General features: G+C 37.9%; 1 protein-coding gene across 2 annotated transcripts in view; it reads right to left on the bottom strand.

Moving 5' to 3' along the window:
• Positions 1 to 20,307, bottom strand: part of UBXN4 (UBX domain protein 4) — a 33,325-nt gene that overhangs the window by 3,286 nt on the left and 9,732 nt on the right. For both annotated transcript variants that reach the window (XM_058548884.1, XM_058548885.1), the window contains exons 3-11: positions 20,201 to 20,229; positions 19,560 to 19,678; positions 18,753 to 18,930; positions 11,625 to 11,718; positions 6,497 to 6,551; positions 5,559 to 5,723; positions 4,705 to 4,832; positions 3,007 to 3,109; positions 587 to 718 (exon numbers count right to left, since the gene is read on the bottom strand). In XM_058548884.1, the coding sequence (XP_058404867.1) occupies positions 587 to 718; positions 3,007 to 3,109; positions 4,705 to 4,832; positions 5,559 to 5,723; positions 6,497 to 6,551; positions 11,625 to 11,718; positions 18,753 to 18,930; positions 19,560 to 19,678; positions 20,201 to 20,229 (1,003 nt within the window). The remainder of the gene's footprint in view (positions 1 to 586; positions 719 to 3,006; positions 3,110 to 4,704; positions 4,833 to 5,558; positions 5,724 to 6,496; positions 6,552 to 11,624; positions 11,719 to 18,752; positions 18,931 to 19,559; positions 19,679 to 20,200; positions 20,230 to 20,307) is intronic.

Below are 20,307 nucleotides of genomic sequence, written 5' to 3'. Positions count from 1 at the left end.
AGTGGTTAAGTTAGCACACTCCACTTTGGCGGCCGGGGGTTCACGGGTTCCAACCCCAGGCAGAGACCTACGCACCGCTCATCAAGCCATGCTGTGGAGGCATCCCACATACAAAACAGAGGAAGACTGGCACAGATGTTAGCCCACCAACAATCTTCCTCAAGCAAAAAGAGGAAGATTAGCAACAGATGTTAGCTCAGGGCCAATCTTCCTCACCAAAAAAAAACCCAAAAAACAAAAAACTGGGTAACAGTAGAGCTGTCCATAAATAAAAGACACTAAGTCTGTAGATTAGACAGATGCTCTTCATTTCTTATTTTCTTCTCCTACTGGTCATTTTTTGTATATGAAAGTAAGTGAGGAAAAAAGTTGAAAACTGAACTATTCATTTAGTGCCTCACTAGCAATACGAATATATAAAGCACAGGATAATGGAACAATAAACTGATCTAACATTTTTGGATGATTTAGATTTTAATTACCCACAGTACACCTTTCACCTTCCCTTTTGCTAATTACAAGAAACAACTAAGAGTAGAATAAACAGGATTGTAAGCATAGAAAAAATTTATACATATATACATACTGGCAACAGTACCACTGAAGCACTTGGGGCAAGTTCCAAATCCAGTAATTTCTTTTTATAATCTTCTTTGGTAAATTCCCTTCTGGGAAACATGGTTGCTAATGAAAAGTTACCATAAGTGTTGCCAACAGTCTGTAAAATAACAATAAGTTTTAAAACCTTACAAAGGTGCCTTTTAAAAGATATGACATATTCATACATATCCAAAATGACTTTAATTAAAATTGCCTTAATTGTAAAAGTTCATTTAAATGTAAACTCAAGGGCCGGCCCCGTGGCTTAGCGGTTAAGTGCGTGCGCTCCGCTGCTGGCGGCCCAGGTTCGGATCCCGGGCGCGCACCGACGCACCGCTTCTCCGGCCGTGCTGAGGCCGCGTCCCACATACAGCAACTAGAAGGATGTGCAGCTATGACATACAGCTATCTACTGGGGCTTTGGGGGAAAAAATAAATAAATAAATAAAATTATAAATGTAAACTCAAAAACATTTAAAAAACTTGGTGCTTCAAAGAGGAGCTGAAAGCTATAAAATCCAAATAGTATTTAAAAGCTTTTATAACTCAAAAATGACCATAAGATAGCAAGAATATAGTTCCTAAAAACATATAAATAAACTGAATAAAGATGAACAAGTATATCTCTTTTAAGTATGGCTGCAGTTTGCCATTAGCCTTTTCAGTATCCTTTGGCAAACTTATGTTACTATTTCACAAATACACATTTGGATTATAAGTATTCCCTATGAAAAATCTAGAATAGACCAGAATTTCCCTCATATATATATGTAACGTCAGGAGTTTTTGCCTCCTCCTTATCTCAAAGAATAAACGGTCCACAATCAACCCACACTATACATATAATCCCAGATCCAGAAACTTACATTGGGCAGCATCACAATCACCTTCACAATTTTAAGTCACCTATACTTGTAAAATCGTAGACAATTGTTTATCTTTCCCTGTAAGATTCCGAAGAGAGAGACTAACACTTTTGTTCTTTGTAAATTTTTACTGTAGGTCATATACATACCTCTCACTGTTCTCACTCTAACATAAGGACACACAAAAAATACAAAATTAGGTCATTGTACTGAGGTGAAGTTCTAACAGGACCGATGCAATCAAAGATCTCTCTCTCTCTCATTTTTTTTTTTTTTATCACGTGGCTCCCTCTTCACTTACCTGTGGCAGAAGCAATAAGACTCAGACCAGGGGTACCCACTTTGGGGAAGCCCCAGATGGAGCTCCAAGTAAAAAGAAGAATGATAAGAGGCTCTTTGAGGTTGGTTCTACTTTAAAGCTTAGCTAGGTGTCGGCCCGGTGGTACAAGCGGTTAAGTGCGCGCGCTCCACTGCGGCGGCCCAGGTTCGCCGGTTCAGATGCCGGGCGCACACTGACGCAACGCTTGGCAAGCCATGCTGTGGCGGCGTTCCATATAAAGTGGAGGAAGATGGGCACAGATGTTAGCCCAGGGCCAGTCTTCCTCAGTAAAAAAAAGAGGAGGATTGGCAGATGTTAGCACAGGGCTGATCTTCCTCACAAAAAATAAAAAAATTAAAAAAAAATAAAGCTTAGGTAAAAAGAGTTCTTACAGTAAGTTTTCATATTGTCCAGCCCAGCTCACGAGTGGAGGAAGGCAGATAGTTTTCGAGGTATCCATCTCTTGGGACCCATAAGTGAGGTACCAGATTGAATGCAGAGAAGAGGTCTAGCGGAAAGATTTGAACCCCAATTTTAACCTTAAAGTGATATATGAGACAAATACTAGTACCTACATGTAATCAGCCTAGCTCCTAAAGGACATTTGATGCCTAGAATCCATTTTAATAGGGAAACAATCAGAGAATAAAAACTAATTGGAACTCACTCATATCTTATTTTCTAAGATACCAAAATTCCAACTCATTAAGATTTTGAGTAAGGTCATGTTCTGCAAGTAAATTCCTAAAGAAGATACTTGTTGCCAAATAAAGATTACTGATCTTTAGGCTTGTCCAACTGGCAGATGGTGGGAAAATGGTCACCCCCAAAGCATACTAAGCAACCTGAAGAAAATGTGAAGAGAAAGGACCAAGAAAAACTGCATCCATTTTCAGGGGACAACTCCCTCAGATTAGACCTTTCGAAAATCACTTGTTTTTCACTCCTCCAGCTGAGTGTACTAAGCAGTGAGAAGGGTTTCCAGAGCCTACTGGACAACATCAGCAAATTCCTATTTTTGCACAACAAGCAGATATGCTGTTCCTATATGGCACTAACACATGATGAAAACTACACAACACCCCACAGGTGTTTTTGCCTCCCTCCTGGGGATAAGTCATGTCTTATTCACATTCTTCAAATTCTGCTTGGAAATTTTCCCCTCCTACATTTTAATAACCTACTCATCTATCTCTACTACAACTCAAGACATAAATTTACCTGTGCAGCAAACTGCCTTGCTTCTTCTAGAGGAGCATCAGAAGGGAACTGATTTGTAAAGGAAGAACCATCAGGAAGACGGAATTGAATTCTTGCAACAGTGCTATGCAAAAAGAAAATTAAAGTCAGCATCTTTACCTCTACATAGTCTCAAACAATATCATTACAAGTTGGAGAAAATGGAAGTAGAAATGTGCAATGAAAAGTTTTTTTCCACAATGTCAGATCTTTTCATTTATTATTATTATTTTTTTTGATGAGGAAGGTTGGCCCTGAGCTAACATCCATCAGTCCTCCTCTTTTTGCTTGAGGAATACTGTCCCTGAGCTAACATCTGTGCCAATCTTCCTCTATTTTATATGTGGGACACCACCACAGCATGGCTTGATGAGCGGTGTGTAGCTCTGCGCCCAGGATCCGAACCTGCGAACCCCGGGCGACCTAAACAGAGTGTGCAAACTTAACCACTATGTCACTGGGCCATCCCCTGTAGTAAGTTTTAAAATGAGAAGTCTGAGTCCTCCAACTTTGTTCTTTTTCCAGATTGTTTTGACTATTCTAGGTCCCTTATGCTTTCATATGAATTTTAGGATCAGATTCCTGCAAAAATTTTGGGCAAAAAAAAACAGCTGGGATTTTGATAGGGATTATGTTGAATCTATAGATCAGTTTGGGGAGTAGTGCCATCTGAACAATATTAAGTCCTCTGATCTATGAACACAGAATGACTTTCCATGTATTTCGGTCTCCTTTAATTCACTTAATAATGTTTTCTAGTTTTCGGTGTACAAGTTTTATGCTTTTGTTAAATATAATCTTAAGTATTTTATTACTTTTGGAAAATAGTTTTTAAAAAGTAATTTTTATGATTATAAAAGTAATGCTTATTAATTTTATAATATGGAAGATACAGAAAAGTACACAGAAGAAAATAAATATTAACCATAACCCAACTAGCAGGATGTACTGGAAATCTGAATTTTTGTCTTTGCAACATATTTTTGTTTTGGGAACTGCCTTATCCCTGCTACACGTCATTCATTCTGATATGATTATCAATAACGTTTCCCCCACCTCCTTCACCACAGGGGTGGGCAGGTCAACTACCCCACCCAGAGAGCCCATATAAGTGGACAAAGTGATCAGTTTGGAGGTGGCCACATCACCCAAGCAGGGCCAATCAGAATTCTCCTCAGTGAATGATATGGGCTTTGAGAGAATTGGTTAGTCTTTCCTCTCTGGGATCAGGAGCTCAAGATCTTTTCAGTTTCTCTGAAAATAAAGCTAAAACAGAAGAAACCAAGAGACTAAAAAAAGAGAGAGAGGAAAAAGTCCTAATATCCTTTAGATCTCTGGATCTAGCTATGCCTAACCAAATCCATCACTGGAACTCACAACTGCAAAGCCAATGGATTCCCTCTTTTGCTTAATCCTATACCCTAATACACATGAGATAATCACCACAATCATTTTGATGTATGTGCTTTCTGTCTTTTGAAAAGAGATTTCTTGAGTCCTCTGTTATATTGCACATTCACATTCAATGACAAATACCAAAGGCAGCTGCCAAACTGGTCAATATGTCCTACTGGAAGTACTTATTACAGCCACAGCACATATCAGTGTTAAAAAGCAGCCCAGAAATGCTGTTCTGCTCAACTACCACGCACACAGATGGTTTAGCAGGAAATAAAACACCTCCTTTCTCTTGCGGAAGAGTCCCTCTTGACTTCCATTTCTGCCTGTTTGGTGAGTAAGGCAGCAGCTTTAGCAGCTTCTACTTCTTCCTTTGTCTTTGCAAAACGAGCAGCTCTCTCCGCACGGTCCTTTAAAACAGTTGTTAGACACTAATTATCTTTCACTGCCAGAATGATCTGTTCACACATTTCCAAACACAAATGCACGAAATTACTTAAAGCCATACATGAACTTTATCACTATGGATCTGGTATTTTTCAGTTTTATCATAACTGTCAGAGACCAGAGTTGTTATTAAACAAACAAGGACTTAATTTTGGTCACTACTGTATCTCCAGAGCCTAGAACAAGGCCTGGCACATAGTAATCAATAAACGTTTGTTGAATGAACAAACGAACAAACAATGTTGAGGCAGGCATGGTTTTCATATGTATTACAATTGCTTAATTCTAAAAGCAATTATTGCAAAACATCCTAAGATTTACTTGACATGTCTAAATCCTCTTAATGTCCCAAAAAAGAATGCTTGTGACTAGAGGAGACTGCTAGGTAACCAATTCTTAGCTTCTTTTCTAGGGTATCTTTGAAAACTACCTTTTGACCACTAATAAAATTCATAACATAACATGGAGAAAAATTACTTCAAAAAAATCATCTCTATCTTAATCCTAACTGTATTTTAATTCAATGTACAATTTCGAGTAAAAGGAAGCTGAGAACTGGTACTCTTTGAGTTACTAAAATCTACTATTTTCGTAAGCACAGTCTGGTAGTAAACCAAAAAGATTGTGCATGGAAAAACAATTTCACAAATGTTCCAAAGTAAAGTATTAAAAATAAACTTAATACTCACCAACGCAATCTGCTGTTTTATACGCTCTCGAGCTGCCCTATCTTCTGCCTTTTCTCTGTTTCTTTCCTCTAACATTCTTTTCGTTAATTCTTCTTCTTGCTTTCTTTTATAATCCAACATTTCTTTTCCAGTTTTTCTCCTCTCAATTTCCTTCTTAATCTCTCTCTGAAGTAAAGAAAAAGTAAGTTTTATGAGCCAAAAACAATTTGGTAATCTGCTCTAGATATTACTTTGTATGCAGGAAAAGCTGCTTGTAGGGTACAGCTAAGAAATAAAACAACTTCATAAGATGTAAGGGTCTAGTAGAATTTATTAACAACATAGGTTAATGGTCAAATATCTATCAATTTATAAATCTTTGCCAGTGGTTCTATTAAGGTTGTGATGTGGTCAATGTAATTTGAAAACAAGCAGAATTACAGGTCTTTGGTTTCTAAAGTGAATGTGGTCCCCCCAAGGACAACAAGGCAATTATTTGGCTTAAAGAAATGATAACCTTCCTATACTAGAACCCCAAAGAGATCATACAGTTGAGGTGCACATGTTGAGAAAAAGGAATGGTGCACTAGAATGCAGCAACACCAGAGGGAAAATTCAGCAAAATGTCTACAAATTTCTTTTTCACAAAAAGGAACTAAAAATTTGACCTGCATCAGACCAAACAATTTTAGTTCAAGTCTCTTTATCCTTAATGTAAAAGACTCATTGCAGAGGGAGAAAAGACGATCCAATTTATTCCTAGCAATTTACAAAAGGGACACAAAAAAGTACACACTATGATCCTACTACATAAGACAGATAATTCCCCTCACTCCTCAGTGTGCTGCAACACTGAACTATAACCAGGAAGCCATCCTAGGTCTGCCAAATTGAATAGGGAATCAAACGTCCCCTCACTTAATGGAAGAGTGAAACAATCCTAGGTATGTGAACTCTACCTGTTCTTCCTCTTTCCTTTTCTCTTCTCTCCTTTCTTCAAGTTTTTTGGTTAGTCTGTATTTTACAAGTTTAAAAAAAAAAATACATTAACTGAAACACATATCACGTTAATATAAAATACATTTAGGAGATTTATTTAGCTAAAAACAACTGGGGAAATGTAGAAACAAACAAACAAAAACGCTCCTGAAGGCAAAGCAACAGTTACCTTCCTGGCCTTCAACCCTCAGAGAAGTCCACGATGAGTCAGTGGGAACCACCAGAAGCCTAGCTCCTGCTCTCAGTGCCTCACCTCCCACTTACCATTAGTTCCCTTTTTTCTCCCCTGATTTATCTGACAGTGATTTAAAAATATACATATACATCTTCAAACAAATATATAAGTCAATGATTTACAAATGCTTTACCCCTTACATTGAAGCAAACAGCAATACAGCATAAAATTATTAAAAATAAAAGCAAAAAACTAAAGACTAGTATTTATAAAAACTAATAATACCAAAATTGATTCCCAACTGTAAGAAGTTCATCATTTAAAAACTAATGATTCTGAAAGCAGACAGTGGTAATGGTTGTACAACCCTGTGAATACATTAAAACCCATGGAATTTTATGCTTTGAATTTTATGGTATGTGAATTACATCTCAATTTAAAAAAATTAATCGTACTTTCTCTAAGACGGATTTGGGTTACACTGGTGTATGTATTTGTTAAAACTGAGCTGAACAACTTGTCCCAGAAATTTAGGGAGTGCTCAAAGAATGATGGCGATATACGTCAAAAGGACAGAAGATCCAGCATAAAAAAGGGATTCTACTAGCCAAATTTCAGGCAATCTGTGCACCAAAAAGAATCATAAGAGAAATGAATTGTGACACAGTAGAGGAAAAAAAAAGGATCCATGAAACGTCTTACTGCTGAAGGGAGTTATAAATTGGTATAATCACTTTGGAAAATAGTTTGGCCAGTATCTATGACCCAGAAATGCTCACTCTACAAATACACCCAAAAGATATGTTCACTAAGACATGTACAAGACTGTTTAGAACAGCCCTATTTATAACAGCCCCAAATTGAAAACAGTTCAGACACCCATCAACAGTAGAATGGATAACTGAACTGTGGTGAAGTCAAATAACAGAATACTATACACACCAATGAGAGTGTACCAACTACTGCCACATGCAACAACACAGGAGAGCCTCACCAATACAATGCTGAGCAAAACAGAGCAAACACAAAGAGTACATGTGGTATGATTCCATCACGAAGTTCACAAACAGGCAAAATTCATCTATGGTGACATTATTAGGATAACTGGGGAAATTTGAATATGATCGCATATTAATCTTACTATATTTACAATTTCTTGAGTATGAGAATACTATTGTACTGATATCTGAAAATGGATTTATTCTTTAATTATGTACCACTTGTAGAATTCTCTTCTGAGAAAAACAGATGCAATTTTCTTCTAATCTGGTTGAAAAGTCCACTGCATCTTACTCAATGACAAATCAACTCTTTTATCACTTTCGCATCTGGGAATCTACTGCTTAAAGGTCTTTTATTGGCCTGAGGGATGGGGCTGGGCATCGGTCAGTGGGCACACACCCCCAGGCGCCGATCTAGGCTGGAGCCCCTGCTCAGAGCGGACAGAACCTCAGCCAATGTTTTTATTCTTAGGAGATACAAGCTCAAGTATTTAGGGTCTTTTATAACCTTTTTCCATGATTCAGGATCCAGTCAGGGATGATTCACTAAATTTAGTTTAGTCTCTTTTAATCCAAAACATTTCTTTTGTTTCTTTTTTTGTTTTTGTTTTCATTTTTCATGACTTGGACGTTTTTTAAGAGTCTAGGCTAGTTGTTTCTAGAATGTTTCTTGATCTGGTCCCTGTTCCATCAGTCTAGATTCAGGTTCAACTTTGATGAGAATATTACCTAAGTAGTGTTTTGTCCTTCCCATTACTCACAGGAGGCAGCTAATATCAGATGTGCGCATTGTTTGTGATAAGTTTGATCATTGGTTAAGATGGTGTCTGTTGGATTTCTCTATTATAAAGATACCCTTTTCCCTAATTAATAAGTTATTTATGGGGTGATTTTTTTTTTCCAAGTTCTATTCCTTCTTCATTTATTAGCTAGCATTCTTCTGTAGGGAAGTGCTTTGTTCTACCTCCTCCTGCTTTCCATCCCTCCCCACCTTTTTCTTTTTCTTTTTCTTTTTTTTTTTTGGTGAGGAACATCAGCCCTGAGCTAACATCCATGCTAATCCTCTTTTTGCTGAGGAAGACCGGCTCTGAGCTAACATCTATTGCCAGTCCTCCTGCTTTTTTTCCCCAAAGCCCCGGGAGGTAGTTGTGTGTCGTAGTTGCGCATCCTTCTAGTTGCTGTATGTGGGATCTGAACCTGGGCCGCCAGCAGCAGAGCGCCCACACTTAAACACTACGCCACAGGGCCGGCCCAAGGCTGAGTTTTCAATTTGTATGAAACAGATTTTAAAATATCATCAAGGTTAGAGAAAAATGCATGAATTTTGCTTTACAGAGCTTGGTATCATGTAATTCTATAAATACCAGATTACACCACAGGAATTGATGGGTCCAACTTATCTGGGCTGAAAAAAGCAATGAAGCTCAGTTCTGTGAGACAAGGAAACTAGAGCACATTAGGGTTTCAGAGTCCAATAACCTTGCAGAGGATGAGTGAGTTGGAGGCATAAAAGCACCACAAAGTCTATGACAGGGATGGTGGGGATGAAGGCAACATTAAGGGTATAAAATATGAGCTAAGAGGACATCTGGGATAGGGATATTATACAGGTTAGTGTTTTAGTTATTGTCGTTGTCAATGAGATTCCACAAAAGGAACAGAATTCCTAATTGGGTATAACTCAGACGAATAAAATGCAGGACTTCAGTCTGTGAATTAATTAGTATAGGACCTGGTCTTTTATTGGTTAGTTGAGTCTCATGAACTCAGCAACAATATGAAGTGCTTATACGATTTTAATTATATGACGTGGAATTTTCTTTTTCTTTTTTAAATTTATTTATTTATTTCTCCCCCAAAGCCCCAGTACATAGTTGTACGTCATAGCTGCACACCCTTCTAACTGCTGTATGTGGAACACGGCCTCAGCATGGCCGGAGAAGCTGTGTGTCGGTGCACACCCGGGATCCGAACCCGGGCCGCCAACAGCGGAGCACATGCACTTAACTGCTAAGCCACGGAGCCGGCCTGCAGCCTGGAATTTTCAAAAGCTGTCTGAGCAGCAAATAGTTACTTCCCAATAGCAGTTGTTTCACAATTACGAGTTTGTCAGCATTTCATCCAATTTCAATATTATTTCCTTTTTTAAAAGGCCCCAGCCCACATGTATTTCACATAACTGTCCTAATAGCATTGCTTTAAAAAAAATTGCATGTATGTATCTCCAAGAGCGCTTTCAAGATTTTTTCAGTCTAAGGAATCTCAAACAACTATAGACCCACTCTGTCCTGATATGCTAATGATAAAAGTAATAATGCTCAATGAAGAAAATTTGGCAACTTTAGAACAAAGCAAAGAAAAAAAATCCCTAATTCCACTTTCATATATATTAGTATAAACATTTTGTTGTGTCTTCGAGTGTCTTTGACTCATAAATTATACTATATATAACACATACACACCAGTTTGTGTATATATAACTATTTTTTAATTAAAAATGGTATATTATATTCTATTTGCAGAACCATACAGGCAGACATGAGCAGACATTCCCTTACATAATAATGGAAGCTATTAAGAAACAACAGAAACTCTCCTTTCCCACTGCAATTAAATAGCGTCTGACTCCACTCCGCAATAAAGGGCTATCTGCCACGTTTCTTCTTCTCATTCTCCCCAAGTCTCCAAATTCTCTTCTGATTTTTGATTTTCATTTCACCCCAGGGTGGTGCAAGTAAGGGTGCACAGTGGTGGACTTTGTGTTAGCAAAACAGAAAGAAACAAAAGAGGATGCCCTGGGAACTTTGGTTTCCTGCTGTTCTTCCAGCCATATCCCATTTCTCACCACTGTGAGAGAATCTATCCCACTTTTCACTCAAGATCCTGGCCCTGCCCCAATTCCTATAAAGAACAATCAGGGGGCTGGCCCCATGGCGTAGCAGTTAAGTGCGCGCGCTCCGCTGCTGGCGGCCCGGGGTTTGGATCCCAGGCGTGCACCAACGCGCTGCTTGTCGGGCCATGCTGTGGCGGTGTCCCATATAGTGGAGGAAGATGGGCACAGATGCTAGCTGAGGGCCAGTCTTCCTCAGCAAAAAGAGGAGGATTGGCATGGATGTTAGCTCAGGGCTGATCTTCCTCACAAAAAAAAAAAAGAACAATCAGAATCTAGGTTTTGCTGAAATTAAGCTGATTTTTATTGAGTCACGAGCAAACCCAAATACCCAATGTCTGCAATCATTTTGAATCTTGTTTCCTCACAGCATCTATGTGAACAAGAAAATGTCAAATCTCTCTAAGGAATTTTTCTTAACTTCCATACAACACTAAGTGGTTTTAAAGTCTGTACTAAAAAATATTCTTGCTTATCCATTTACCATTAACTCACATAAATAACTTTTAAGAATCATAGTATAAAAGACTATGACTTCACAACTACTATATCATTAAAAATACTAAACTAGATACCACAAAAATTCAGAAATTTGTATCTGATTATTAGACCAACTAATTACACATAACATTTAATATTAGACACCCACTTATGCAGAACTTAGACTCCATATATAGTTAATAAAATTAGGTGAAGTTCTTGCCCATCTGGAACTTATTATCCTATGGCATAGAGAGAGAAAAGCAGAAATGACAGATGGAAATACACATGTAGCAAAATACCAGTGAAAAAGAGATTCTTAGAATGACCAGACCTAAAGCTGACAGATGACTTCAGAAATACAGAGGTTTACTTCTAGAATATAATCTTTATGGATACAAATAAGTTGGTCAAGTAATAAAAAATTTCAACTCAGAATTCTGAAATTTCATTTGTGTAATTTTAGCTTTTATTGAAATTAATGAAATAACTGAAAACCACTGTCTTTTTAACAAAATATTATTTGCAAAAAAAAAGCAAACCTTTCCACTCTGACAGTGAGGTCCTCTGCAGGTTTCTGATTTGAACATCCACTAGGCTCCTGAGATGGAGTAGCAAGGCCTGAATTTTCTCCTCCTTAATTATAAAATAAAAAGAAATAAGAAGAAGATTGCATTTAATGTTAATTTTTAAAAGGTATAATCTTTTGGGTTACAATATTTGTTAATAATCTTGTTTCTTAAACACTACATCTTTTCCCTAAGAATGGAGCAGGAGATAAGAAATGAGCTATTACTAATTCTAAAGTTTGGATCTGGATACAATAGTATATAAATGGGAGATAAGGCAGTTATCCAGTTGAGGGTCATCAAAGGTAAAACGTGAAGAAATATGAATCTGGCAGGACGGGATATTACAAAAGTAGAGTAAGCATGCCTGGACATGGTAGGCTTCACTCTAGAGCAGCACTGCCCAGTTATCTATGCTGTCCAATACAGTAGCCATTAGTCACATGTGGCTACTGAGCATTTGAAATAAGACTAGTGCAGGTGAGGGACTAAATTTTTAATTGTATTTAATTTTAATTGAAATATCCAAATGTAGCTGTGGCTATGCTATTTGACAGTGAAGCTCTAGAGGCCAAATCTGATCCTGGGTATTGCTCTAGACTTATGCTGGCCCAAAGGATCTGCTTCTGCAGACCAGAGTGATTCCTTAGAGAAGCTTTTTGTATCTACACTAGTATTCTTTTAAGAATTTGCTGAAGGATAGAATTTTGTCCTGGTCTATTGTAGAGGATGGCTATGGTCTGGTACTTCCTTTCAGGACCTCTGCCATTTCCTTCCTTAGCACTCACCACCAACTTGATTCTTCTTTACATTTTTGATCTAGGAAAGAGCAAGGACTATGGAGCAACAAATCTGGGTTCCAGTCCTGTGCTGTTACATCAGTAAGTTACTTAATCTCTCTGTGCCTCATCTGTAAAATGGGGATGGTAACCTCACAGAGTTGTTATGAGAAATATGTGTTAATAAAAGCGAAATGCTTAGACTTTTACTAAGACTGGCTCATAGTTAATGCTTTAGTTAGTATAGCAGTAGTGGAAATACTAGAATTACTAAGTAGAGCCAATGGTGCACATTTCTTCCTGCCTCTGCGTTCAGTGGCATCACCTAGGTAGCTTGAAATTATCCATAGTCATAGTAGGAGTATTTACACCTTAGAAATTAGCAAACACTATAAAAAAGGGCTTTTTTACCCCCCAGAGAGCCTTTTGTTAAATATTTACCAGCACACCACAGAACGCAACCCTTGGATAAGTAGTAACCACTAACAGCCAGTGTGTGTGTTCAGTAGGAAATTAATCACTTTTCTTTAATAAATATAATGAATGACAAAAACATTCATATCTTGGTATCAGCAAAAAATTTAACACAACTTTTGAAGATAACTTGTAGACAAGCTTAAAAAAAGTGCTGTAAAACAATAAAGTTAGGTGGATCTGTGGCTCATAAACAAAGAAAAATGGATAGATGTCACATAGAGGAAGATTTCCAATGGTATGTCACACAGTTCTCTGCCTTCACCATTTTATGAATGACTTGAAAATGCAGAATACACATGTATAACTTTATGGGTGAAATAGCTTATTAGCAGTCATATTTAACCACTAATTACTGAATGAAAAGTTCTGGATTGAAAAAAAAACTCTACAAGCTAAAACAACTGATAAAAATCCAAACATAATGAAAATTTATTAGGGGAAGTTCTGTCTTGAGATTTTTTTTTTTTTTTAATATTTATTTATTTAGTGTGTGTGTGTGTGAGAGAGGAAGATCAGTCCTGAGCTAACATCCATGCCGATCCTCCTCTTTTTGCTGAGGAAGACTGGCCCTGAGCTAACATTCGTGCCCATCTTCCTCCACTTTACATGAGATGCCACCACAGCATGGCCTGATGAGCGGTGCGTCAGTGTGCGCCCGGGATCCAAACCCGGGCCGCCAGCAGCAGAGCGTGCACGCACTTAACCGCTACACCTTGGGGCCGACCCCTGTCTTCAGATTTAAAAAGACAACTGGATTATCAAGCATAACCTATCTCCTGATGAAAATACACAGCATCACCTACAAAGTAGTCTTGTCAAAAAAGAATAAAGAATGAACCTGAATCTGATTAAACTTGTAGCTTTAACTACCAATTTAGAGGAATATTTACACAATACCATGAGAATGAAGCAAAATCCACTGTGGGAAACTACAGGAAAGACCACCAGTGAGAGTGGGTATCTATATATTAAATGAAAAATAAAAGACTCATCAACCCGTAACAATATATTGAATTCCAATTCAAACAAACTGAAAAATTTAGTGTAAATACTGCCTAGATAATTGAGGATAAAAAGGAATTACTGTTAAACTTTCTAGGTTCCACAGGAATAATAGTATTGTGATTATTTTTTAAAGTTCTTATCTTTTAACCTTTATTTATTTTTTTCTCCCCAAAGCCCCAGCGCACAGTTGTATATCCTAGTTCTAAGTCCTTCTAGTTCCACTATGTGAGCCGCCACCACAGCATGGCAACTGACAGGTGGTATAGTTTCGTGACTAGGAAAAGAACCCAGGCCGTCAAAGCGGGAGCGCTGAACTTCAACCACTAGACTATGAAGGCTGGCTCAGTTCTTATCTTTTAGATACTAACATTTTCAAAGATGAAATGATACAAAGCCTAAGATTTATTCTAAATAATAAGCGGCAGGAGAAGAAGAGTAGGGGGCACAGATGAAACGACAGGGGCCATGAGTTAATAATAGTTGAAGATAGGCAATGGGTTCATGGGATTTCTTATACTATTTTCTCTACTTCTGTATATGTTTAAAATTTTCCAAAATGAAGTTTAAAAAAAAAGCCACCAAAAACTGAGATTAGAGCTGGTACTCACCTCAGGTAAGACACAGTTTACAGTCTGAATCTAACCAAGTTAATTACCAACTAAAACATAAACGATCTTTGCAGGAATCCAACAGAATCCAGAGTATCTACAACAATGTACAAGACACAATCCAAAATTTCTTACCGATGATCCAACAGGAAAATGTGACCCAGTCTCAAGGGAAAAGACAATCAGCAAAGGTCAACCCTGAGATGAGCTAGGTACTGGCATTATCAGCCAAGGACTCTAAAGCAACCATTATAACTCAATAAAGTAACGAAAAGTCTGCTTGAAATGAATTAAAAGATAATATTAAAGGAATAAAATGTCATTATAACTCAATAAAGTAATGAAAAATCTGCTTGAAATGAATTAAAAGATAATATTAAAGGAATAAAATGTCGATGAAGGGTACTCAGGAATTCCATAAAATTTTTTTCATTTCTTGTGAGTCAAACTATTTCAAAATAAATAGAAGGTGGCAGAGGAAAAGGAGAAAGGAAGGGGCTGGCCCCGTGGCATAGTGGTTAAGAGCACGCGCTCCACTGCTGGCAGCCCGGGCTCGGATCCTGGGCGCGCACCGAGGCACCGCCTGTCAGGCCATGCTGTGGCGGCATCCCATATAAAGTACAGGAAGATGGGCACGGATGTTAGCCCAGGGCCAGTCTTCCTCAGCAAAAAGAAGAGGATCGGCACGGATGTTAGCTCAGGGCTGATCATCCTCACACACACACACACACACAAAAAAAAAAAAAAAAGGAGAAAGGAAGAAGAAGAAATAGAAACTCCAGGACCAGAAAATGTATTACCTGCAAAATGGTGCAGCCACTTTGGAAGACAGTTTGGTGGTTTCTCATAAAACTAAACATACTCTTACCATATGATCCAGCAATCACACTCCTTGGTATTTACCCAAAGGAACTGAAAACATGTCCACACAGGAACCTGCCCATGGATGTTTACAGCAGCTTTATTCATAACTGCTAAAACTTGGAAGCAACCACGATGCCCTTTAGTAGGTGAATGGATTAATAAACTGTGGTACACCTAAACAATGGAATATTATTCAGCACTAAAAAGAAATGAGGGGCTGGCCCCATGGCGTAGCGGTTAAGTGCTCATGCTCCACTGCTGGCGGCCCAGGTTCAGATCCCGGGCACACACCAACACACCGCTTGTCAGGCCATGCTGTGGCGGCATCCCACATAAAGTAGAGGAAGATTGGCATGGATGTTAGCTCAGGGCTGATCTTCCTCACAAAAAAATAAATAAATAAAAAATAAAAAGAAATGAACTATCAAGCCATGAAAAGACATGGAGGAACCTTAACTGTATATTACTAAGTGAAAGAAGCCAATGTGAAAAGGCTACAGACTATATGATTCCAATTATATGACATTCTAGAAAAGGAAAAACTATAGAGACAGTAAAAATATCAGTGGGGATGAACAGGTGGAGCACACAGGACTTCTAGGGCAGTGAAAATACTCAGTATGACACTGTAATGATGGAGACATGTCATTATGCATTTGTCCAAACTTACAGAATGTACAACACCAAGAGTGAACTGTCATGTAAACTACAGACTTTGCCTGATTATGATGTGTCAGTGTAGGTTCACTAGTTGTAAAAAACGTACCACTCTAGTGGAGGATACTAATAATAGAGGAGACTATACATGTGCGGGGGCAGCGGTATATAGGAAATCTGTACCTTCTTAATTTTGCCATGAACCTAAAACTACTCTAAAAAAAAGTCTATTAACAGTTAAGAAAAAAAAATGTATTACCTAATTTTATCTAAATAAAAATTCACTAGATGAGCTTGAATAGAGATAAAGATAGAGACAGTCAGTGAATTTACAGATCAACAAGATTATCCAGGGCCGGCCCCATGAGTTAGCGGTTAAGTGCACGCGCTCCGCTGCTGGCAGCCCAGGTTCAGATCCCGGGCGTGCACCGACACACCGCTTCTCCGGCCATGCTGAGGCCGTGTCCCACATACAGCAACTAGAAGGATGTGCAGCTATGACATACAACTATCTACTGGGGCTTTGGGGGAAAAAATAAATAAATAAAAATTAAAAAAAAAAAGAATTCTCTAACAAGATTATCCAATCTGAAGAGAGAGAAAAAAAGACTGAAAGAAGTCAACCTGGGGCCAGCCCGGTGGTGTAGTGGTTAAGTTCACGCATTCAGCTTCAGCGGCCCAGCGTTCGCCAGTTCGGATCCTGGGCGTGGACCTACTCACCACTCATCAAACCATGCTGAAGCGGCGTCCCACATAGAAGAACCAGAAGGACAAACAACTAGGATATGCAACTATGTAATAGAGCTTTGGGGAAAAAAAGAAAAAGAGCAAGACTGGCAACAGATGTTAGCTCAGCACCAATCTTCCTCCAAAAAAAAAAAATAAAGAAGTGAACCTGTGGAATAATATCAAGAAGCCTAGGGGCCGCCTCATGGGGTAGTGGTTAAGTGTGCATGCTCTGCTGCTGGCGGCCCGGGTTCGGATCCCGGGGGCGCACCGAGGCACCGCTTGTCAGGCGATGCTGTGGCAGCGTCCCATACAAAGTGGAGGAAGATGGACACAGATGTTAGCCCAGGGTCAGTCTTCCTCAGCAAAAAGAGCAGGATTGCCATAGATGTTAGCTCAGGGCTGATCTTCCTCACAAAAAAAAAAAAAAAAAAAAAAGAAGCCTAATATACATGTAATTATCTCCAGCAAGATAGGAGAAAAAGGAACAGAAAAACATTTGAAGAAATAATGGCCCAAAATTTAGTGAAAGTCATACATTTACAGATTTAAGCTCAGCAAACCCCAAACGGGATACATACAAAGAAAAACACATCTAGGCATATCACAAATTGCTGAACACCAAAGAAAGCAAAAATCCCAAAAGCAGCCTGAGAAAAACAACACATTCCATACATGGGTTAACAATTTTCTAATATCAGAGACTTCTCATCAGAAAACTAGGGAGACCAGAAGACAGTGGAACATCTTTAAAATGCTGAAAAAAATAACTGTAAACCTCAAATTTTATATCCAGTAAAAATATCCTTCCAGAATGAAGATAAAACAAAGACATTTTCAGATAAAAGACAGCTAAGAGAAATATTTTGCAAACAGACCTGAACAATAAGAAATGCTAAAGGCAATTTTTCTGGCTGAAAAGAAATGATACCAGAGGGAAACACATATATTCAAAAGGTACTGAAGAATTTTGGAAATAACTATCCAGATAAATGTAAAAGATAACTAACTATTCTGCTGTATACCTAAATGGATTACATTCATAACAGCGTCCCCCAGTTTCACATGCATCCAGAATTTGAGTGATCGGCAGATGTAAGACCTCAAAATGAGACTACTGAGAGGGGACCTGATAATTGTTCTTCAAATATTCAATACCTGTTATGTGTAACTCTGTAAGTAGCACTAACGTTAACGGAAAATTATACTGCATCAAATTTCAGCTCAACGTAAGGAAGAATTTTTCTAAAAACTATGGCTTCAACAACAGAATAGGCTTCCTAGCAAGGTAATGAGTTCCTTTCATTAAATGCATTCAAATAGAGGCTTGAGGATTATCTATTTGGGATGCTAGAATAGGATCATCTTTTAAGATACTAGTACTCTAACTTCTTGATTTATCTAACTCTACATTGCCTAATACAAAGCTCTATTACACCAAACAACTTTGATGTGATCCCTAATACACAGCATAAAATCTCTCTCTTGCCTTTTCTATCAACCCTTCTGCAGTCACACTTCTTATTTCTATAAGCTCTATTTTACAACTATCTTTTAATTCTAATTTAAAAAATGCAAATACTATTCTTTTAAATTTGTATAATATTTTATAGGTTATAAAAACAATTCCAAACACATTAGTTCATTTGGATCTTTCAAAATCCCCTGGCTAGGAAGACATTTATAAAACTGCTAAGTGTTGTTATAATGACAGCCCCTGAACCATAGCACAGTAGCAGAAATTACAAAGCAACTGTTCTGGATTGTTGCCTATTTGAAGTCCAAAGGGCATATTCACTGACTTTATCCTCTTCTGCCACTAAACGACAAACACATGTATTTAAGACAACCTTTAAATTTTAAGTTAAATGGATGTGAGAGGGGAAAAAAATACAATATTCTTATTTTTAAGGATATTAATCCATGGCCTTTAAAATGAAGTGAAGGAGTACTTCTACTACCCAAAAGAGTACACTAAAAATTACCTGTTGCAGAATCTGACTTTGTGTCAGGAGAAGTGGGTGGTGTCTCACAAAGCTCTACATTTCCAGACTGAGAGTTTTCAGAAGTGTTGTTAGGTTCAAATGAGGTGGATGGAGTAGAGACTGAACTTTCTGACTGGCTGCCATTTGCCACTGATGTTTCACCTTTTAATGAGTGCATCTAGGGAGAAAACACATTGGAATTTAATTGACAGATAAGAATCTAAATTAACCATGGCAGATAAGACCAAAATGTGAGGAAGTCAATTTATACTCTACAGGAGGGAGAAGAACTAAACTAAGTAAATGAATCTACAATGTATAATCCTAAACATGACATAATCACACTATGGAAGCCAACTGTAAGGTGACAAGAGCATAAAAAGATTTTTAAAGCACTCTGTTGATTTTCCTTCAAATTAGAATTCAAGGAAAAAATTACAAGCTATATTAGCCATTCTCCCAAAATGGATGCAAATGAAAACATGTCAAGCAATATACCGTTAGGGGACCTTAATGTGACATCAACTCTCTCTTGCAACAAAGTAATAGTGATGTGCACTTCGTGGTCGGGTGAGGAAGGAAAACAGAAGGGAGAACAAGAAGTCACTTAAGTATTAGGTATACACACCTTTAACTTCATAACGCTATTTTCAAAACCAGTCCAGGAAGACAGTATTTACTACCTTTTAAGTTTAATGGCATGGCAAGTTCCTGAATATACAGGGCAGCTCCAAAAATATTCCAATGTTAAGTTCCTGAATATCAGTTTCCCATGTTTATACAAAGAACAATTCTGTTCCTTCTCACCTGCTGCACTTTGTGAATTCTGGTAACGAGTTCATCTGCAGAAACACTTCCTGCTATTACTTCCAAGGGAATTCCACTGTCTCCAATAAAGAAACTGGATGGAACACATACTACAGGATCTGTACAGTTTAATTAAGTCTAACAATTTATGGGAAACAAGGGAATAATTGTATGAAACACTACTGATAACAAAGCAAATCATCTTTGTGAATTTCACAATATAATTAGCTAACATGTTTACAAAATAATTTCTACTACCATGTCATTATGACTGTAGTGCATGTCATATGCACTACATGTGGACTTATGATTTATTTGCACTGCATATTTGAGTGGAGAACATCCACTACATTCCCCTCTCTGATAACTTACATCTATCTTGCTTTTGCCAGCTACTTCTAACATTCCCAAACTGCTCCACGTTGCTTTCCAGATATTCCCAACAAAAAGACTCCCTATCACCCTATTTGCTACAGTCTATTATCTCAAAGGACACTTAGTAATATAAAGTTCCCATAAACAAGAATGCATGAGTTCCTAAATAAAAATGAATAATTTGTAAATGTCAGGAATTAACCAAAAGAAAGGCAAATCCTCAAGCAATATATATATATAAAACCAATTTTTCATTGAAAGGATACAGATTTGTGAAAACTGTAGGCAGGCTTCACTGTAAAACAAAATCAAACAGAAAATCACTAGATGAATGCAAGTGTTTCCCAAACACTGGGTTTTTATAAAAATTTAC

Source organism: Diceros bicornis, chromosome 10 (genome assembly GCF_020826845.1).
Source record: "Diceros bicornis minor isolate mBicDic1 chromosome 10, mDicBic1.mat.cur, whole genome shotgun sequence".
NCBI classification, from domain to species: domain Eukaryota; kingdom Metazoa; phylum Chordata; class Mammalia; order Perissodactyla; family Rhinocerotidae; genus Diceros; species Diceros bicornis.
The sequence above is the reverse complement of the archived record's forward strand: the minus strand, read 5'-3'. Positions and strand labels throughout refer to the sequence as shown.